A 23,391-nucleotide genomic window follows, 5' to 3' on the forward strand; every position below is an offset into this window, starting at 1 on the left:
TGTGCCAGACTTAGGTTACAAATTTTAGAATGTGTCTTCCCTCCCCAAACTTGTATATGTTCCCTCTATTGCAGAATGCTGGTCTGATGTATTCTTTGAATTTACATTTAGTGCCCAACAGTGGTTTGGCCAGTTCTGTGTTCAGACACTTTTTGGATGGCCACCACAGGATTGGATCCAACCATCATGTGAGCAGACTTCCCTTGTGCAGTGGGACTTCTCCTTCCTCTCCTCCCTCCTGCAGCCCTCCAAATCCAGAAAGTCCCCTGGTTTGGAGGGCTTGCTTAAACCATAGGTTATAAGTTAAGATGTAACTGGGAACTATGCAGAAGCAAAAGGAACACATTAAAGTGAAGTGCACAAGGAAAAGGCAGGGAGCATGTAAGCACAGGGCTTGTTCAGGTAATGCCAAAATACGATTTGCTGTTATATGTGAAATCAAACTTTGTACACCTCTATCATCTCTCTCCCCCCATCCCCCCACCACCCAGTTTGGGCTTTATCTTGCTCTTCGTCTTTGACTTCATTTTCCTACTGCATCTCACTGGGGCAAAGTCCCATTCTATGGGTATTTTCTGATACTTACTTCATATACAACAAAGCATGCCTTTATTAGATAGCGGTTCCAACATGCTTTTAATTTAGTGCTAATGTTGACTGTGTTTGATATTGGGTGATCTTTTACATCCCTCCTGCTTCAATAAATTTTTGGATGATTTCCCAGGATGCACATCCCACTCCCCTAGAGCTACAGAGAAAATACTAAAAGTGACTGTAAATATTGGGTCACTGTTTGAGTACAGAAACCGAGAAGTGTGATTTAAAATCTGCTCAGAAATGTACCTGTTGCTTGTAGCAAACGTCTCAGTATAGTGTCATGACAAATACTATGCAGATGGCATGCTTACTACCTTACACCGCAGGATAAATTAAAGGTATGATATAGAGATGTAGCGAAGACAGTGTGAACTGAAGGTAGTGCACTGAAGGTGTTTAGGGGGAGGGAAGATGGGCAGGAGAGTTCATGTGTGTCCATGGAAGGGGAGTATCAAGTATGGTTTGTAGCAGAAGATAGATACTTCGAAAGTTTCTGAGATTGCTATAGTGTGACCTGAAATAGCCATGCCAGTTGCCAGTAGAACAAACCAAAGCCTTGATGAGAATTCCTGGGCCATAGAATACAATTGAAGTGGGACAAAACAAGTGATTCAGTCCAAACCAAGACAACTAGCAAGCCAAAACTTGGAAGGCACAAGCACGTGTGATATTTTCCAGACCTTAACACAAATCTCAGATGCTTATGAGAGAAGCGGTTAAAAAAAGTGGTGTGTGTGTGTGGTCAATCTTTTTTTTTCTTTTTGAATGCTATAAATCACAGAAATAGGTTATTTGTGGTGACTTCAGCATGGCATTTTGAACTAATTTAAGAGGCTACATTTGTGGTTGGCTGGGAAAAAGATCACACATCAGACTAGTATATCCAAACAAAGCATTCAGTGTTCTTCCAGCTAGAGATAGGGGAAGACTTTATTTTTGCATTGGCTTCTGCAATTTTTAGTTTAATATACAATACTGATTTTGGCTGGCATAAGGGTTACACTCTTCATTTCCCCCTAACAGTGCTCAGATCTCATTATCATCAGCAAAACTGTATTGGGTTAAGGTTTGCAGGTAGATAAATAATGATTAAGACTACTTTTATTAGGAATCCTCCATGAAGGACTACAGTATTATTATATATTTTACTATTATTTAGAAATAATACATTATTTATTGCTAGTAATATTAGTATTTAGCAGTAGTAGAATATCAAACTATCTCAGCAGCCAGGTCCCATACAGTAATTATATTAAAATGAACAAAATTCTGCCTACACACTTAAAACCTAAAAAACTGACTCCAACCTCTCCCACACACCCCTCTCTCCATTGCCCTGGCCTACAGTGGAAGCTGAGAAACTAGGGAAACATATTCTGCCCAGCATCTACTAGGATCAGCCATGGAAGGGGGAGGTGATGGAGAGGGACAGCCCCTTTGCAGCTCTTTTGTGACACATTGAGATGAGAATGCTTCTTGGTCTTCTCAAGGCTTTTACTGGAGTAAAGGAGGACAAGGGAGTTTCCACGGCATCTCCCAAAGTTTCCTTCAACTTTGATAATGAGAAAGATTTGATATGGGTTTTGGTTTTGACATGGGTAGATGGCAATGCCAGCATTGGCTTTCCAGTTGCAGAATTGGGCAGTCTGTCTCTGATGGGGACTAACAAGTTCTTTAATATGACATCATTTTATTTCCTCAAAGTACATTAAGAGCCACTCATGTCTAGAAAGTTGGTACAAGTGAGTTCTGCACAGGGTTATTTCAGCTAAATTTTTGCCATCCTTCCTTAGGAGGCTAACTTTTCAAAATCCTCAGCACATATATAAAAGGACTTATTGCTTCTGCTTTAAAGACCTGATCCTTAGCGAGGATGTATGAGAAATTAGTTTCATAGAATCATAGAATAGTAGGGTTGGAAGGGGCCTATAAGACCATCAAGTCCAACCCCCTGCTCAATGCAGGAATCGAAGTCAAAGCATCCCTGACAGATGGTTGTCCAGCTTCATCTTGAATGCCTGTAGTGTGGGAGAACCCGCTACCTCCCTAGGACATTGGTTCCATTGCCGTATTGCTCTAACAGTCAGGCTGTTTTTCTTGATGTTCAGCCGCAATCTGGCTTCTTGTAACTTGAGCCCATTATTCTGTGTCCTGCATTCTGGGATGATCGAGAAGAGATCCTGGCCTTCCTCTCTGTGACAACCTTTCAAGTACTTGAAGAGTGCTATCGTATCTCCCCTTGGTCTTCTCTTCTCAAGGCTAAACATGCCAATTTCTTTCAGTCTCTCCACATAGGGCTTTGTTTCCAGTCTCTTGAGATCATCTTTGTTGCCCTCCTCTGAACCCTCTCCAGTTTGTCTGCATCCTTCTTAAAGTGCGGCACCCAGAACCGGACACAGTACTCCAGATGAGGCCTAAGCAGTGCTGAGTAGAGGAGAACTAGTACTTCACGTGATTTAGAAGCTGTATTTCTATTGATGCAGCCCACAATAGCATTTGCCTTTTTTACAGCTACATCACATTGTTGGCTCATATTCATCTTGTGATCTACAACAATTCCAAGATCCTTCTCGCTTGTAGTATTGTTGAGCCACGTATCCCCCATATTGTAACTGTGCATTTGGTTTCTTTTTCCTAGGTGCAGAACTTGGTATTTATCCCTATTAAATTTTATTCTCTTGTTTTCGCCCAGTGCTCCAGTCTGTCAAGATCACTTTGAATTTTGTTTCTGTCTTCCTGGGTATTTTCTATCTTGCCCAATTTTGTGTCATCTGCAAGTTTTATCAGCATTCCCTGCACCTCCTCCTCCAAGTCATTAATAAAAATGTTGAACAGCACTGGGCCCAGGACTGAGCCCAGCGGTACCCCGCTCATTACCTCTCCCCAGTTTGAGAAGTTCCTATTGATAAGCACTCTTTGAGTCCGATTCTGTAGCCCACTGTGGATCCACTGGATCGTTGTTTCATCTAGCCCACTTTGAGCTAGTTTGTTCATCAGGATATCATGGGGCACTTTGTCGAAAGCTTTGCTGAAGTCGAGGTATATTATGTCCACAGCATTCCCACAGTCCACAAGGGAGGTTACCTGATCAAAAAATGAGGTCAGATTCGTCTGGCAGGATTTGTTCTTGACAAATCCATGTTGGCTTCAAGTCATCACGGCATTGTTGTCAAGGTGCTCCCAGATGGATTGCTTTATCATCTGCTCCAGAATTTTCCCAGGGATTGATGTCAGACTGACTGGTCTGTGTTCCCAGGTTCCTCCTTTTTGCCCTTTTTGAAGACAGGGACAGCATTAGTCCTCCTCTAGTCATCTGGCACTTCCCCCGTCCTCCATGATTTCTCAAAGAGAAGAGACAGTGGTTCTGAGAGTTCTTCTGCCAGTTCCTTTATTACTCTAAGATGCAGTTCATCCGGCCCTGGAGAGTTGAACTCATTCAAGGTAATGAGGTGTTACTTGACCATATGCCTATCGATCTCAAGCTGCAATCCTGCCCCTTCAGCCTGTATTTCGCCTTTGCTAGCGGGGTCATAGACCCTGTTTTGGGAGAAGACTGAGCCAAAGTAGGAACTGAGCACTTCTGCCTTTTCTTTGCCATCTGTTATAATTTTGCCATCCTTATTTAGTAGTTGAACCATTTCTTTCCTCTGCCTTTTACTATGCATGTAGCTGAAGAAAGCCTTTTTGTTGCTTTTAGCATTCCTCATTAACCTCAGCTCATTCTCAGTTTTAGCCCTCCTGATGCCATCCCTGCAATTTTGTGCTACCTGCCTGTACTCTTCCTTTGTAGCTTGGCCTTTCTTCCACTTCCTATATGTGTCCTTTCTTGTTTTCAGGTCATCTCTAAGCTTTTTGTGAAGCCAAGAACTCAAGTATAACATGGTCACTTTCCCCCAGAGTTCCTGTAACTGCTACTTTATCCAATAAGTCATCTCTGTTGGTTAGGATCAAGTCAAGGATAGCCGATCCTCTAGTTCCTTCCTCTACTTTCTGTAGGAGGAAATGATCAGCCACACAAGTCAGGAATCTCTTGGAGGAGCCATGTTTTGCAGAATTTGTCACCCAACAAATATCGGGGAAATTGAAGTCCCCCATTACTACCACATCATGCTTCCTTGAAACTTTGGCAATTCTTTTCAAAAGTTTCATCCTCGTCTTCGCCTTGACTGGGTGGCCGGTAGTAGACTCCAACCACCATGTTCCTTTTATTCTTTGCTCCATTTATTTTTACTCAGATGCTCTTGATGGGGCTACCAAGCTCATCCTCCTGTATTTCTGTGCAGAGATATGTATTTTTAACATATAGTGGACAACATTCAGTTTGCTTTTGATCAGGATTTACCCAGTTCACACCGTTCAGACTGAACACAGACTCAAACGCAGTATGTGATCGAAGTTTGTACATCTCCAAGAACTTGCAGTGTGATTTGCAGACAAAAATGTGTTTGATGGTATGCATACATTTGAAAAATGTGTGTGAAAAAAATGCATACTTTTGAAAAATGTGCATGAACACGCTTAATCATTGGAAGAAGAATGCATACTTTTCAAAGATGCACAGAACTGATGTGTATGTTTCGGAAAATAAACAGAAAAATATGCGTGAATTTTCATGTGAAAGGAAAAGAAAAAAGTTCTCAAATACCAACACAAGATGGCATAAGCTTCGAGGTAGAATTTGGAGAATTTCAATTTCAAGTTTTGCTTGTACATAAGAACATAAGAAGAGCCATGCTGGATCAGACCAAGGGTCCATCTAGTCCAGCATTCGGTTCACGCAGTGGCCAACCAGCTGTCGACCAGGAACCCACAAGCAGGGCATGAGCACAACAGCACCCTCCCACCCATGTTCCCCAGCAACTGACATACATAGGCTTACTGCCTCTGATATTGGAGGTAGCACATAGCTATCAAGACTAGTAGTCATTGATAGCCTTCTCCTCCAGGAATTTGTCTAACCCCCTTTTAAAGCCATCCAAATTGGTGGCCATCACTACATCCTGTGGTAGCGAATTCCATAGTTTAACTACATGCTTCCCTATTCTTCATTATGCTGTTATTTATTCACAAGAATTCTAATGTCAGTGGATAGTGGTTGTATCTTGACATACACTCTTTTTTAAAAGTAGTTTTTCTTCTTGGCATCCATTCCATGTTCGTTATGCTTGTATGTAGGATGCTCTGATTTCCCTTTTTGGCATATTATAGAATTTGTCTTGTACACAGTTGGTATTGTTACTTATAGAACCTATAAAAGGAATTCTACTGTAAGGATATCTTTTGTTTTAAGAATATACTCTTGGCTATTAGGAAGAATAGAGGTTCTTACCTTGCACAAAAGTGAAAGCTAATTATTTTTAAAATTATTATTGTTCAGCTCTGGTCCTGGTCTTACTTCCACAACCAAGGAGAGATTCAGAGAGCTTAGACCGGGGTAGGCAACCTGATACCCACCAGATATTTTGGGCTACAGCTATCATAAGCCCCAGCTTAAGTTGTAGCCCAAAAGATCTGGAGTATACCAGGTTTAGACTCTGTAGAGTTTGGATCCCTTTGATGTAAATCTCTGCTGATAGTTTGATAGGTCCTGACCGTCTTTCTGATCATGAGAAATTGCTGCAATCAAGGAATCATTATGCTGCAAGACTATGGTATATAATGGCTCTCAATATATTTGGGCTAGGCGAGGTATTTCATACATTTCTTACCAGAGGAGGTGGTTATTCTGTGTGAGTTTAAGTTTTAGATTTGATTCCGGATATCACACAAGAGACCTGTTAAACTAGCTGCCAGTGGAGAGAAGGTATGTCTTGGTTTGATCATGAACACTGCAGGTGTTTATAGTGCTGGTGGGCTGTGAACTTCACCTTTCAGGAAATCACCATCAGTTTGATCCTTATTAGTACAACGTGATTTCATTAGATATTTAAAAATGTAAACATGGTGGTAATTCTTAAAAATCTTTTTAAACAGTTTTGCAGGTAAGGGGGAAAGATGATGCAGAGTTGGTAGCAAGAAAATCCTACCCTACGGTTCAAAGGGTTTCACCTTTTTGAGTTCTGCTCATAGTCTGTTTGCTTTTAGTATGCAAGTGTCAGGTAGGATGTTTACCTTGGCATCAGCTCAGCAGGAGCTCTAAGCCACTGCCATATGGTTGTATATTTTTCTAAACAGCAAAACAGTTTTTCTTTCGATATGGAAGAAGGAGGCTAGGAATGAGACATGGTTGACAGGTCACTTGAATAATAAGATAATTTCATGTCTTGTTTTGGAGACCAGTGTGGCTGGGAGGTTGATAAGCAATGCCCTAGAAGGTCCATGGAGATATATATTTTTATTTATATATATATATATATATATATATATATTTGGTACAGAAGAAAAAAAATGAAGTGTCAGCAAGTAGAGCAGGTACAATGGGTTGGTATTGTATCAGGCACGAGTCTTTGAGGCCAGAATGTAGACTTAAGGAAATAACCAGTTGGATGTAAGGCTGCTTCATATGCAACCCTTCTAATACTTCCATATTTCCCATGCTAAGAACATAACGTTTGTGGTGTTCCAAAGCATATTTGAGCAATATAAGCACATGACAAACAGAGTGCCTAATAGTCTGTGGCTCCTTGCCTCATATAATCAAGTGGGAAAACGTGTTTTCCTGACGTACTATGCAATGTGCAAAGTCTGGCTGAACAGGATGAGTGTGTGGAATGCATGCTAACAGTGCCATAAAAACCAATTTATTTTTATGCAACGTCCAGAATACCTAGAAATAGTTTTATTAGTATGCATTGCCTGAAGTTCTTTGTAATAAATAGATATTAGTCTTATTTATTGCAGAATATTCTTGGTAATGCATACTAATGAAGTAAAATGTGACAAACTTTATTGCAATGCCTTGCAAGAACAGGCAATGAGGATTGGGTTCCTAAAAGTCAATATTTCTAACACTCAGGGTAGGTAATAGTTGTGCGGGGTAGGGGAAACTAGTATGTATGCATACGCTGTAAAACAGTTCAATAGTGCCATAGACAGTGGCACAAATCTAATGGATAATTCTAGACTCTAGAATCTAGAGCAAAAATAATAATAGTGGACAGCAAATGCCAACTAAGTCACATTCAGCCCAAGTCCTTTAGGATTTTGATTAGATTCCAGCTGACATTTGAAGAGACGGTTACATAATCAGGTGTGCTCTAGGCCAAAGATGTCACACTCCAGTATTTTTAGCTAAAGAAGTTTTACTGTCCTCCTGAAAAATAGCCACAGCAGCTTGGAAAGAAAGTGCTTGGAAGAGTTTGTATACAACAACTTAAAAATGGGTACTCTAAATGTTCATTAAAATACCTTCCAAGAGTAATCCATACAACATATATGCCCTTTTCAACTTCATTGAAAGACTTATCACTCCATTCTCAATGACCCATTCCAGCCAGAATGTATTTAGGATCTGGAATGGTCATGTTAAGAGTATTGGATGGAATAGAGGTATCAGCCTTGGATGCAGCTGATAGGCCTTAAGCAAGGACTACTACCCTATTTTCATTCTCCATATGGGAAAAAAGGCAGGAAATAGCTTTCTGCCTGTCAATCTGTCTAAAGACATTTTTATCCTTCCTTTATTTGTTTACTAGAATCAAGACAGCTAACTGTATAACTCATATCTGGCATAATACAACAAGCTAAATTCTTTGTAAGCAATAACAATATTTTTTTAACATTTGAATCACATCCATAGCAATCCAAACAGCACAATATTAAAAAGCAGTACCCCCAAAGACCTATTGGAAAAGATGCCTTTCACTGCCTGCTGAAAGGCAGCCAGAGATAGAACTAGGCAGACTTCGAAACGGTGTTCCACAATCTTGGTGCCATTATAGCAGCGGTGGGCCCTGTTGCCACCTACCGTGCCTAGGGATGTGCAAACCCACCCCCACCCAAGTTCTTCGGGCACCCGCCCAGCCCTTCCCCCACTTGCTGGTCTCTGTACCGCACTCGAGCCTCTCCTGCGCTTGGTGAGCTGTCTGCACTCACCCCGGTGGCCCCGTCGAGCTCCATGGTTGCCATTTTTAAAAAATAAAATGGCTCTTGCAAAAATGCGTATATTTGCACACGCTTAAACCTGCACGTTTTTGCAAATGCACATTTTTGCATATGAGTGAATATGAGCATTTACGGAAATGCACATTTTTATACACAAAGATAAGCGCACACTTTTATACATATGCAAAGATGCACATTTTTGTGATCACCAGTTAGTTTTTTTAAAAACGGCAACCGCAGAGCTCAATGAGGCCACCGGGACGAGTGCAGGCCACTCGATGAGCAAGGGGAGGGGATGAGCAGGGGCAGGGGCTCAGCAAGTGGAGCTTGGGGATGCGGGCGGGGGCAGGGGTTCTGCAGATTCCCAGATGGAATTGAGCTCCCGCACCATCCCTAACCACGCTACCAATAAAGGGGGGAAAAGGGGGAAAGTAGTGGTACAGAGTCTTAGAACGAACAAATTTAAGGCTGTGTAGTGGAACTGAAATTCTGCAGCAAACTGCTACTCAACCCCCTCTTTTGCCAGTGATGAGGCTTCAGCCTGCAGCACGTCCAGGGAAGGAAAAATTGCCCCCTAGCCCACCCACAGTTGCCCACTCCTGCATTACACAGAGGTCCTGTGGTCTCACCCCTGGCCACCATTCTTCTGACAGGTGCAGGAGACAGAGCAGAGCCTCAGAAGTTGACTGGTGTGCTTATATGGGTCCAGAGGAGGCTGTTCTTAAGATACTGTTCACTAGCCTGTTAGGCCTTTAAAGGTTGTTCATTTGTTTTTAAGTGGAAAGGCATTGAATAAAGCAAATGACCAGGGTAGAAACAATTCTTAAAAGTGCCTATATACAATAGTCAGTTTGAATTGGGCCTGGCTGGGAGCCAGTGAAGAAGACCTAATATTGGAACTGTATGCTCCAGTCTGCAAGCCCCAGTTAACATCCAGGTGGCTGCATTTTTTGAACCAACTGCCATTAATCTGTATATGCCTAGGGCATGAATGACTGGAGATAGATCTGACTTCTCCAGGAAAGAGCTTTGGCTGGCATTCCAAGTTCAGCTCCCCCTGCCCTTCAAGTTACAAACCTGGTTTTTAAGGGTGGAATGGGGACCCCATCCAAAGCTGATGGTATGCATGCTCCCAGGTCACCAGAACCACTAATCCCATTTTGTTTGGGTTATGTTGCAGATTATTTGCCCTCATCCAATTGAAAACATCATAGCCTTTCTCATAGGATCATTTTGGATGAGCAAGATTCTACAAAGTCTTCGCAGACCAAGTATATACATCCTACAATAGTACACATAACTTTGTTTTATCATCTCCAAAATGGTTAGCTTTTAAGGGGCTCCCTAAATGGGTGCTGTCTCTCCCCACTATAGTTTGTGTTCACTTTGATTCCTTCTTATTAAAGAGCACTTATTAAAGTACAGTTGATGTATTGGTTTAGCACCAGTTTCACAAGCTTTCTTAACGTGCCTAGGCTGTTGCTTGAAGGAGGTGTCAGAAGGCACCCCTGGTGAAGCATTTTCCTACTGAGGTTTTTATGTATCTTGGTTGGAGGCTGATGGTTACTGTGACTCTGCCCTTGTGGCGATGGTGCTAAGCAACTGTTGGAGCAGCACTTTATATTTCACATGTTTAGGAAAGACAAAAGAATGATGGGGCAGCTTAGAACCCTATTGCTGTTTCATCATAGCTAAAGACTGGGTTCAGACAATTGCGATGGGGAAAGAAGCCGTTGTGGCTTCTCTCCCTGCCCCCATGGGTGCTGTGAGCGTGACTGCATTTGCATAATCCCCTGCACTGTAGCGCGGGTTGATGTGTCATCTGAACCGGGTGCGTGGCATGGTGGGGGTCGCTTCGTACCCACCCTACAAGCTATGATGTGCAGTAGAGGTTGTAGGGTAGGAATGAAGTGACATGCCAACCTGTGCTGCATCGTGGGGATTATGCAAATGGAAGTCAAATGTGAGGCGGGGGGAGAAGCCATGATGGCTTCTTCTCCCGTCATGATCATCTGAACACCCCCAAAGAAACCAACAGACCTAAAAGAGAAAAGGAGCACAGGCTTCTGAGCTGCCCATCGTTGTCTTGTCTTTTAACATGGCAGAATCTCAAGAAGGTGCAACCAGACTTTGGTTTAAAATATACTATGAGAGACTCATGGTAGCTTCAGATTGCCTTTTTTCCTCCATAGCAACTTGACTTGTTCCATTCGTAAATGGATCATGGGGCACTGCAGCTGCATGGAGAGCTGGTTATCTGTAGCTGTGCAGTGAGACAAAGTGTGTGTGTGTGTGTGTGTGTGTGTGATTTTCTTTAGGACCATTGCAGGGTGAAAGAGTTAAATTTTCCCTCTCCATTCCTTGTGGTCCTGCTGCTTCTAAGCAATTAATGTCACATCTAGTTTGGCCTAGAGTTGTTTTCAATTTGTGTCTCTGCGTGCTGAATTATAGTGCAGGTAGGTGTATGCATGTGTCTTGTTTAGTACATTGCAGAAATTGTGGATGCCTTCTCCATTTCTTAGATTGGTGCACATGTAATGCTCGTGATGGTTAAAGGATTGGGAGTCAGCTATAGAAACTGTTCCTTGGTATGTCCCATTTCCAGTATGAATGCCCTTTACTTCCCTCTGCAATCTGTACCTGTGGTTAAAATCTGGAGCAGATGGGTTGAAAATTCCACTTCTGCCATAAACATTCACCATTTCAAATATTAGCCAGAAGCAAATTTGTGTTTGCTATACAAGTGTATACTCAACAAGGAGCTTCACCCAATCACAGTGCCCTGACAAGTGTATCTACAGGATACACATTTCTAAATGTATGTGTATCACATTCTTACTTAGGATGTATCAGGTATGCAGTACACATTTCAGAAAACAACAGCATATGTACAAAGTGGCCGTTACTACATGACCTTCAGCAAGTCAGACTCTCAACCTCAATTCCACTCCTGTCAGTTGAAAATCATAGTAATGAACCTCACAGAGGTGCTATGAGAGCAAAGTGCAATCAAAAATACATTGCCAGTTAAAGGTGATATGTAAATGATTAATTGGAGTAGATTTGCTCATTTGCAACCACTGAACTCATTTATTGTTTTGGTATAACTACTACAGTGGTGAGATTTTATATGCTGACTGAATTTCCTTCCCTTTAGGTGATGAAAACATACCACATGTATCATGCTGAAAGCATCAGTGCTGAAAGCAAACTGAAGGAAGCTGAAAAACAAGAGGAGAAGCAGTTCAACAAAGGAGGCGACATCAGTGTGAACCTGTTGCGGCATGAAGATAGGCCTCAGCGCCGCAGCTCTGTCAAGAAGATTGAGAAGATGAAGGAAAAGGTGAGTGGTCAGGCAGATTCTCCTCATCACTGGTAGGATGGCCACTGACTGAACCTCAGAGGGATGTCAGTGCAAACTGTGTGTTGTGTGTGGGAGAAAGCAAGCACACAAATGGATAAATGTCCCCAAGTCCAAGATTTACGGCTGATGATATTTGGCCACTTGCATAACACAGATATTACTTTGAAGCAGTTTGAACTGCTAGGGATGTTGTCTGCTTGGTTTAATGCTTCTGTACAGTTTCACTGAAGATCTGCCCGGAACGGACATTTAAAAGCTTCTCTCTTTACTGCTTGTTAGTTGTGGAGAAATGCCAAAAAGACAGCAGGTAGCTAGAGCTTTGAGTCAGGCAGGCAGGCACCTTTCAGCAAGAAGCAGAGCCTGGGGGCAAATTGTGGAGAACTTCCACAGAGGGGGGTGCATTACATCATCAGGGCCTGATGTGTTCAGCCATTAAATTGCCCAACACAAGGAGAGTTGAAAAGGGCAGCTGGAGGGAGGGAAGGCCTCCAGAGAGTGATGGCTCAGAAAATAAACAAAGCAAAATAAAATAAAATAAAAATGGCTGAAATATCCAGTGCAAAAAGGCCAGCAAATGAAATAGTCCTACAATAGCTACTCAGACCGAGTCTCCTATATTCAACCAACAGTTTAATGGCCTGACATCAAAGAGACTTTGCTGACGGCTGTAGAAGGCTGTTTGGCTTTAAATTTCAGTCTGCTATTGTAATATGTATCATCTGAACCAATGGGGCTGCATGAAGTGCAAGGGTGAAGTCAGGTCATGCACCATGTCCTCTGCTTTATATAACGTTGCACTGTGGGTTTACAAGATGCCCCCCACCCTCCAACATAGATTGCAGTACAGAACAATTGCAGATCAGCACCCAGCCACCATACTTATGTGCCCAGTGGATACCTTCATACCAGATTAAATAATGAAGTGACAAGGCCTAAAATAGTTGTGTTGCCCAGTAGACAAATGTGGGAAGTGTAACAGAGTGATCATGGAGTCTAAATTATGGTCTAAATTATTTCTGACTATCCAGCTGCTTTACCCATGGTTCTGAGGCCTGGTGCAAGTGTAATATTCCTGGTCTCCCAATCATGGAAATTAGGAGACGAGGAATGTGCTACAGGCTCATGTGCTCTCTCCCCCCTATCCCTTTTGTGCAAAATTGTCCCACCCATCTCTTTTCAGAGCCAGCAGCGGTTAGCTTTAAACTTGAAGTAGAGTTTGCAACTCTGCTTCACTTTGGTTGAAACTCTGTTTTGAAATTCTGTATGATTTGCTCTAAAAAGGGAAGAAAGGTGAAATTTGTGCACAAGAGTGGAAGTGGTAGGTGCAAGCATGTGTTCCATTCTAACACTGCTTCTCATTTGCTCCAGTAATTTGCTCTCACAACATCGGGATACCTTTAAAAATAGAGGGAAATAAGTTTACATGAATATCTTAAAGCACTTCTACAATTTAGCCTCAGTATCACCCTACTGGCAATGGTCTCTCAGCTCAGGTTGGCCTCCAATTGGACCTCAAGTCCAAGTACCCAAGTAAAGGGTACCCGTCTCCCTGTCCTCCACCCTGGTCTTGTACCTTTCAGGTGGAGTGGGGAAAGTTCTACACTGAAAAGAGGAATGTGGGATTGTAGCATATAATTCTGTGTAGAAACATCTCTTTTAAATCCAGTATTGCTTGAGATTGTGGATTAAAAATGGGCCTGAAGAAAGACTTGAAAAGACTTTATATGAATAGGAAGTGTGTGAAGAGAGACTCTGAGAGATCTTAAAGGGAAAGTAGCCCTGAAAAGAGGTGTGTGTCGCTAGAAGACTGGGTGAATCACCAGATGTTCAGAACCTGTTCAAGATTCTGGAGAGCATGATAGCCAGAAGGCAACATCCCAGCACCTATAATAAATTATAGTGGATTATGCCCTGCTAATGCCTTTCCCCTTAAATCAACTCTGGTAGCAATAAACAATAAATAATGAACAATAAACTCTAGAATCCACATTACTGGTATGAAGGAAGTGGCTCAAATGTATAGTAGATATTTTGATAATGCTTTGAAGGACTATGGCTGTGTTAGCATAGAACGATAAGCCAGGTTTCCAGAGCATCCTGGCGTATTGTAAATGAGCTGTGTGCTGGTGCATGCAGTTCATTCATTCCTACTTTGCTCATTTCTGCCACAGCAGCCACTAAACAAACCAGGAAGGGTTGCTTAACATGTCATCTGAACCTGGAATCCTGGCTTGTTAATTCCAAATAAGTCAGGAATCATAAACCCCAAACTATCACTGGTTTGCAATTACAGCTTCTAAGAGGACCACAAAGCTGGGATCCCTGATTTGGACAGGGTAGGCAGAAGGTAGATTTCCAGATGTTTTGGAGTTCAGCTCTGAGAAGCCATTGTCAGAATGGGAATTGAAGTCCAAAACATATAGAGATCTACTTTCTGCCCACTCTTGTGCTAAGCAAACCTTACTGGTCATGGTACAAGGGAGAAGCAACATGGGAGCGAACAGGCTGCATGCTTGTTCAGAGTGAACCAGGATTCTTCGGAACCCTGGCTTATCATCTTCTGCGAACATAATCTCTGCGATTTTTTATGGCACTGGTTTTTTATATGCCTGCACACTTGGCTGCCCTCAGTTGGCAAATTCACAGATATTTGTTGCCATCCTTCCTCCAAGTGATTTTTTTATGGTTACAAAATTGGTCATATTGCATGTACCCTGGGACAAAATGGAGAGCATAAACCAAATTTGGGCTCGTCTCTATTGTAAATGGGGCCGCGGTGGCTTAGTGGTTAAGACACTGAACTGCAGACTGGAAGGTCGGCAGGTCAGCAGTTCGAGACCCGAGTGCTGCATGACGGAGTGAGCTCCCGTCTTCAGTTCCAGCTTCTGCCAACCTAGCAGTTCGAAAGCAAGAAATTGCAAGTAGATAAATAGGTACCGCCTCGGCAGGAAAGGTAACAGCGTTCCGTGCACCTCGGTGTTCAGTCATGCCGGCCACATGACCACGGAAGCGTCTTCGGACAGCGCTGGCTCTTCGGCTTAGAAACGGGGATGAGCACCGCACCCTAGAGTCGGACACGACTGGTTGGGGACACCTTTACCTTTTTTACCTATTGTAATTATCTGGATTATCTAGACTCTGTAGACACGGGAGGGAGGGAGGGAGGGAGCGAGAATGCTTATTCATCCTTTGTCTCAGTGAGAGGGCACATTTCTGCAGGCAGAATACAAATAATTTTTGAGAGACGACTTTATACATGGACTTCATCAGAATGCAAAATTAAAAAATTAAATGCAAAATTCCAGAGGTTAGCCAGAAGAGATCAGGAATTATTTTTAAACAAGCAATGTGCGGAAGTGGAAGAAGATAATAGAATAGGAAGGACAAGAGACCTCTTCCAGAAGATTAGAAACATCGGAGGTAAATTCCAGGCAAAAATGGGTATGATCAAAAACAAAGAAGGCAAGGACCTAACAGAAGCAGAAGAGAGCAAGAAAAGGTGGCAAGAATATACGGAAGATCTGTATAGGAAGGATAATATCGGGAATAGATTTGACGGTGTGGTCAGTGAGCTAGAGCCAGACATCCTGAAGAGTGAGGTTGAATGGGCCTTAAGAAGCATTGCTAATAACAAGGCAGCAGGAGATGACGGTATCCCAGCTGAACTGTTTAAAATCTCGCCAGATGATGCTGTCAAGCAAGGTGATGCATGCCATATGCCAGCAAATTTGGAAAACACAAGAATGGCCACCAGATTGGAAAAGATCAACTTCTATCCCCATACCAAAAAAGGGAAGCACCAAAGAATGTTCAAACTATCGAACAGTGGCACACATGCCAGTAAGGTAATGCTCAAGATCTTGCAAGGTAGACTCCAGCAATTGATGGAACGAGAATTGCCAGATGTACAAGCTGGGTTTCGAAAAGGCAGAGGAACTAGAGACCAAATTGCCAGTATCCGCTGGATAATGGAGAAAGCCAGGGAGTTTCAGAAAAACATCTATTTCTGTTTTGTTGACTATTCTAAAGCCTCTGACTGTGTAGATGATAACAAATTGTGGCAATTGTGGTGGTATGGGGATACCAAGTCATCTTGTCTGCCTCCTGAGGAATCTGTATAACGACCAAGTAGCAACGGTAAGAACAGACCACGGAACAATGGACTGGTTTAAGATTGGGAAAGGAGTACAGCAGGGTTGTATACTCTCACCCTACCTATTCAGTCTGTACGCAGAACACATCATGCGACATGCTGGGCTTGATGAAGCCAAGGCTGGAGTTAAAATCGCTGGAAGAAACATTAACAATCTCAGATATGCCGATGATACCACTTTGATGGCTGAAAGCGAGGAGGAGCTGAGGAACCTTCTGACGAAGGTGAAAGAAGAAAGTGCAAAAGCTGGGTTGCAGTTAAACCTCAAAAAAACCCAAGATTATGGCAACCAGCTTGATTGATAACTGGCAAATAGAGGGAGAAAACGTGGAGGCAGTGACAGACTTTGGCTTTCTAGGCGCAAAGATTACTGCAGACGCTGACTGCAGCCAGGAAATCAGAAGACATTTACTTCTTGGCAGGAGAGCAATGACAAATCTTGATAAAATAGTGAAGAGCAGAGACATCACACTGACAACAAAGGTCCGCATAGTTAAAGCAGTGGTATTCCCGTAGTAACCTATGGTTGCGAGAGCTGAACCATAAGGAAGGCTGAGCGAAGGAAGATAGATGCTTTTGAACTGTGGTGCTGGAGGAAAATTCGGAGAGTGCCTTGGACTGCAAGAAGATCAAACCAGTCCATACTCCAGGAAATAAAGCCAGACTGCTCACCTGAGGGAATGATCTTAAAGGCAAAACTGAAGTACTTTGGCCACATAATGAGAAGACAGGATACCCTGGAGAAGATACTGATGCTAGGGAAAGTGGAAGGCAAAAAGAAGAGGGTCCGACCAAGGGCCAGATGGATGGATGATATTCTGGAGGTGACGGACTCGACCTTGGGGGAGCTGGGGGTGGCGACAGCCGACAGGAAGCTCTGGCGTGGGCTGGTCCATGAAGTCACGAAGAGTCGGAAGCGACTGACCGAATAAACAACAACAGTCCACCCTAACCTTACATAAAGGGATTGGCAACTGTAGTCCAGAAGGTTTTGTCTGCTTCCCAGAATTCCCTTGATCCCCCCTTCGACCGCCATTTGCTATGTATCTTTCTCCAAAGCGTCTTCTATCTTTGCAGTGCAATGAGATGGTAGAATGGGCTGTACCATTTCAGAGTGCAGGTGAGAGTCACATTTTGAATGCTCCCCTACATAAAAGTTTCCCTGAATGTAAAGAACAGAACAAAACACGAAACCAAACAACTTAGTGGAGGAGGGAGAAGGCTGTTTTATAATAATCATCTTGGATGTGTGTGTGTTTTTTTTACAAGGTGGAGCATTAAAAAATGTCCTCTTCCACCTGCAGTCTGAAGTGGTACAGTGTCACCTCAAGATTCTACCGACGCGAGAGGCAAATCCTAAAACACAAGCAAAGATTGCTTTAATTATACTGGAGAAGAGTAGAACAGCAGCAGAAGCTTTAGCAGCCTTACCCCTTTATGCCCTTAGCCGCTTAGTCCTATTTTGCTTGTGTTTTCACTTACACATGAAGGTTGGTAGCTAAGGGGCATAAGGAGCAAACTTTGCTGTTCACGCTGAGAAATAAATAGGTTTTTGTATGTTTTTAGCATATAGAAGGGGAAGAAATAGAAGCAGTGACAGATTTTATTTTCTTGGGCACCGCAGACGGTGACTGTAGCCATGAAATTAAAAGACACTTGCTCCTTGGGAGGAAAGCTATGGCAAACCTAGACAGCATAGTAAGAAGCAGAGACATCACCTTGCTGACAAAGGTTCGTATAATCAGAGCTATGGTTTTCCCAGTAGCAACGTATGGCTGTGAGAGCTGGACTATAAGGAAGGCTGAGTGCCGAAGAATTGATGCTTTTGAACTGTGGTGCTGGAGAAGACTCTTACGAGTCCCCTGGACTGCAAGGAGGTCACATCAGTCAATCCTAAAGGAAATCAACCCTGAGTGCTCATTGGAAGGACAGATACTGAAGCTGAAGCTCAAATATTTTGGCCACGTAACGCGAAGAGAAAACTCCCTGGAAAAGACCCCGAAGCTGGGAAAGATTGAAGGCAGAGGATGAGGTGGCTGGATAGCATCACCGATGCAATGAATATGGACTTGAGCACACTCCGGGAGAGAGCGGAGGACAGGAAGGCCTGGCGTGCTATGGTCCATGGGGTCACGAAGAGTTGGACACGACTTAACGACTGAACAGCAACAACAACAACAACAACAAGCCCATGCAGGAATGATTCAGTGAGCAGAGCGATTGCTTCTGGCCCTTCCGTTCTTGCTTAACTGAAAATATGTTTCTTGTCAAAAAGCAGTTGCCATACAAGGCTAGACAGTGTGATCACATATTCCCTGTTTCACTTATGTTGAGTAGTGTTCTTGCACAGATTGTTCATAAATGTATTTAGATAGCTGTTTCTTCAGGACAGCTCTACGTTATCTGGATGTTTCCCCCATTCAAATAAGGGATTTGAGTCTTTATGGCTCTCCTGCTTTCTGAGACTCTCTTCGTCTTAAACCTGCTGCTCGCTGAAGATTTACCTTACTGAAATTTATTTTTTTGGCTTGCAGGTGTAAATGTACATGTTACATCTGGCTGTTCAGCAAAGCTGTTTGATCACTCTACCACTCACTGTTGTTCAGTAAACAAACCTTTTCATTCACCACATTGTGTTGTGAATGGTGATATAGATTTGACCACTCTACCATATAGCCATTTGTATGTACCACAGATTCACTTTCTCTGAGATCATCTTACACAGAGGGTTGCACACTTGAATTACCCCCCCAGAAAGGATGCATGGAGGGTAAGAGCTATAGCGGAGTGGTACTGAATTGTATCTTAACTCTGCATTAAAAAGTCTGACATCATTGACTATCGGTTTTGAAATAGCTTGTACCCCACTAACAATTGTGATTGATGCCAACCCTTTCTACAACCGTGCAAGCCATTTGTCATACATGTAGAATGTACACTGAATTAGAATGCATTTGCTGTGCTGTTAAACCTACTGGGCATATTGAGAAGAAACTGCTGCTTCTGAATAAACCTGCCACATTTACCCCCTAATATCAACGAAGGTATTTTGTTACATAAACACAACAATTCTGCACAGTGCTCCTGTTCACAAATTCATGGAGGATAAGGCTAGAGAACAACAGTGAGAAAGGGCTTTGCATCTGGTTGGTCACTGTGGGAAACAGGAGATTGGACTAGGTATGCCTTTGGTTTGACCAGTAGGGCTGCTCTTAAGTTATTTTTTATTTATATAAACATTGCATAAATTATGTTGTAAGAATCTAAACTTTGGGGAAATATAAAAATTTGGATGGCTTGTTCATATTGTTTTGGATGTGTGTACCATTTTTATGTTTTTCAGAGGCAAGCAAAATATTCCGAAAATAAGCTGAAATGCACTAAAGCTAGGAACGACTATCTGCTGAACCTAGCAGCCACAAATGCAGCAGTCAGTAAATATTACATCCATGATGTCTCAGATCTGATCGACGTGAGTTCTTGAGCGATTCTTTTTTGTTAATGTACAAATACCCAAACTGTTCCCAAGCTGGCAGCTGTGTCTGACACTTCGTTTGATCCTATGGGTATGTCCGCACTTGCTTCTGTAGTGCTGCAGTGTTGATTCATGACCCATGGTTTATACATCCAGTGTGCAAATAGTGTTGCAAACTGTCAAATATAATTTTTAGATTACTCTTCTGTCTGGATCAGTGTCTGCATATATATTCCACAGCAGTAGTTTTATATAAGGCGTCTGTGTGTGTGTGCATGCGCGTGCGTGTGCATAGAAACTCCCACCATGTTTATCGTAGCGTGCCACCTGGCAAATAGGGTCTTGAGACGCTGTTGAATTTGGAGATGTGTTCAGTGCTGAGTATAGGTATCTCAGTGGTAGGCGCCATATAGTTATATGGATACAAGATGAAGCTGGTGAGAATAATTCTCTAGGGAGAAGACAGGGCAAGGAAGCATGAGCCAAGGCAGATCAAGGGATTGAGTTGGCCAATAGGAACTATGGGGTGGTATGACTGCAGCAGGCAGGAGCTAAGACAAGTGAAAGTATTGTCCAAATCGAAACTGGCAGAGGTACTTCACTTGTTGCACTGGCAGGGGCTAAAATAGGGACCAGGATCAGTTATGAGGACTGGTTAGTTAGAGAGGGTCAAGAATCAAGGGCACTTACTATGTCTAATAGCAGTTCCAAGGGTCAGGCATTGGTGGGTGATCCTCACATTGATCTCGTCATAAGAATTCATGCAATCCACAGTAAAAAACAAGATGTTTGGTTTCTTCTGTGGGGTTGGGCACTAGGAATCATGCATTTTAAACTCCTTTTTAAAAGCGCTTGGTAGAGCATTTAGATCAGGGGTGGGGAACATCAGGCCAAGGGGCCTAATCCAGTCCTCCTGGGGCCCCAATCCGGCTCCCCAGGATTTTCCAGATGACCACACCTCCTTCTCCTTTCCCCCAGCCACCAGTCATTTGGTGGTTTCTGTCTTTTGTGCAGTTCTTTTCCCCATTCTAAAATGTTGACATGCCTCTCCTAAGCCTTAATTACTGGCAGTAAGGGCTTTAAACTACAGTATGCTGGGTTTATTTTTTTTATTTTTGGCCCAACCCTCTTTGCTTTCAGTCCCGCCCACCACTAGAATGTGTCCCCTGAGAGCTTTGAAATGGAATTCCGCCTTTGGGCTGAAAGAGGTTCCCACCCCTCATTTAGATGCTGGAAACGGCTCACGATCAGGTTGGTTGCTAGTTTTCATGCACTCATTGAGTTAAATGACTCGGAAAATAAAGTTTCTGTCAGTTATGTGCTGGGAAATCTGTCCTGAAGCCTACTATATCTTGTAATAAGATATTTCTTCTTGTTGGTTGGGATATAAATTGACTGTAGCTGTGTAATGGTCATATAAATAACAGTGATCTGTGTATGAAGTCTTAGCCCTGGTTTAAATGTCACTTAAATGTACCAGGAAGTTAATCTCATTTAATTAATCCTCGAAATCATATTTATTGTTCCAGATTAGAATTAAAAGGGAAGTCTGATATAAGACTTTGAAGCCTTACAAGGATTTCAAGTTATTAGAGATGGTGTTAAATGGGGTACGGTTTTTTTAGTTCCTTAAACAATACTTTAAGCAAGCATGCAATTTGTAATCTCTCTCTCTCTCTCTCTCTCTCTCTCTCTCTCTCTCTTTGTTCAAGACTTTGTCACATGGTGGGAGAAAAAAAATCCTTGAAAATGAAAACATAAGAATAGAATATGATTCTATCTTTATTGATTTGCTCCTCAGGTTTCCTATATTTCGAAGTTACCCTTTTTTCCCCATGGAGTTGACGCTATGGATTCCTGGAGAGCTGCCGAATGCTGGTTTAGGTCTAGCTGTGTTTATGTCATTCCTCCCCAGTTGATTTCCTTTCCAATACTTCTATTGGAGTTAGCAGATGGCTTTTCTTCCTTATTCCAGGAAATCCCTTTAGGAAACTTAACCCAAAACATCTTTGATTCAGTACAACTAAATTTGTCTAATTATATATTCTGCTTGCTTGAGAAAACAAAGCATCATTAAGCATGCATGAGTTGTATACTGTATGTGTGTCCTAATTTCACATTCCCCAAGAGAAGAGCTGTTTGTTTGGACAGGTTTTTATACACGTTGAATGTATTTCAGAGGGGCATTATATGGCAGAATATCCCAATATAAAGAGATTAAGCTCATTCCCCCCAATAATTGATAAAGACATCTTCCAGTACTTTTAAAATCAAGCTTTGTACCCCATTGTGTCTAATAAACAAGGAATAATACTGGAATAAAATAAGGAATAATATAAGGAGTCAGGTAGGAATTACTTGGGTAGTTCTCATTTTAACCTCTGTTCACTAAATTAAGGGAGGAGCTATGGCTCCATGGAAGAGCACATGCTTCTCATGGAGAAGCTCTCAGTTTCATTCTCTGACATCTCCAGCTAAAGGATTTCAGGTTGCAGGTCTGGGAAAAGGTCTTTGTGTACTTTAACTTTTGGAAAGCCACAACAAGTCAGGGTTGACAATATTATGCTAAGGCCTGTTGAACTTCTGAGTAAGCATGCATAGGACTGTGCTGTATAGAGGCAAAAAATCTCATATTAGTATTAATTTTCAGCAGAAAGAGAACTAATTGATTCTCTTGTGCAAATCAGCAAAACTTGAGCTTGCTAAAATTCTACGAATTCCACCTCAACACTTGCTCCTACTCGTATACGTGTCAGATTGTGAGCTTCATTTTTTTCTTTTCACATTCGTGTGTATTTTGTGCACTTTTTGCCAAATGTATATATCATCAATTGTGCACATTTTGTAAAATGTCTGTATTTTTTTCTCCCATTGATTAAAGCATGTTTGCATTTTTGAACAGTGCACATTTTTAACATGCATTTTTCAAACAACTTTTTTTGTTCCATCCATTGCAAGCTCAGAAATGAACAGACCAACTGCAGATTGCATTTGGATCCAGGAGGTACAAACTGGGTAATTTCTGGTCAAAAACAAACTGAAACGAATTGCTCATACATCCCTAGAATTGATTCACAAAATATTCAACTCAATAGAGATCACAGAAAGTTAAAATTTGACAAACACGGAGGGTTCTATTCATTTAACCTCTCCCACTGATGGCACAGCTTCCATTGCTGGAATGGGGGGGTTGGTGATTCCCCCTCCTCCCTGCAACCCTACGTGTCCTTAAAATCAGATCTAAAGGGTTGGGTGACCTTCCTGAGCAGATTTTGGGGGAGGGTGTGATGGTGGAGGAGGGCACGGTGGTGGGGGAGGAGAAGAGAGGGAAGTCAGTGAGTGCAAGTTTGCTCATCCAGCATTGGATTTTGCCCAAAGAAAGAAAAGAGAAAATGTTACATGCTTTTTCAGTCAAACAGCCTAAGAGGAACTTCTGCTCTTGCCCAAACATCAGTACATGGAAATACAGTTACAGTCGTGCTGAACTTTGGCTTTTTCACATGGGGAATTGGTATATGGAAAGAATAAGAAACATGTTTATAAAAAAAGAGAGAGGAGTGATTTCCTTGCATTTTAGCCTTACGAACCTGCCAAGTCAGCTTTGCATGATCGTAATATCCAATACATCAATTCTTTTTGAGTCAGAACCTCATATTTCTCCACTTGCTTGCCCAAGCTCCCTTTGTTGCTGGAAATAAACAAAATAACAGATCTTTATGCAGGATAGGGCATGATCTGATTCATACAATAAAACCAATT

At 42.3% G+C, this 23,391-nt stretch overlaps 1 protein-coding gene across 2 annotated transcripts in view; it reads left to right on the plus strand.

The window, feature by feature from the left end:
* The window catches only part of SRGAP3 (SLIT-ROBO Rho GTPase activating protein 3), a 298,364-nt gene that overhangs the window by 182,806 nt on the left and 92,167 nt on the right, over positions 1 to 23,391 (plus strand). For both annotated transcript variants that reach the window (XM_084840267.1, XM_084840268.1), the window contains exons 5-6: positions 11,798 to 11,983; positions 19,501 to 19,629. In XM_084840267.1, the coding sequence (XP_084696393.1) occupies positions 11,798 to 11,983; positions 19,501 to 19,629 (315 nt within the window). The remainder of the gene's footprint in view (positions 1 to 11,797; positions 11,984 to 19,500; positions 19,630 to 23,391) is intronic.

This window comes from Heloderma suspectum, chromosome 2 (assembly GCF_057233095.1).
Source record: "Heloderma suspectum isolate Gila_16-S chromosome 2, 16-S_ref, whole genome shotgun sequence".
NCBI lineage: Eukaryota > Metazoa > Chordata > Lepidosauria > Squamata > Helodermatidae > Heloderma > Heloderma suspectum.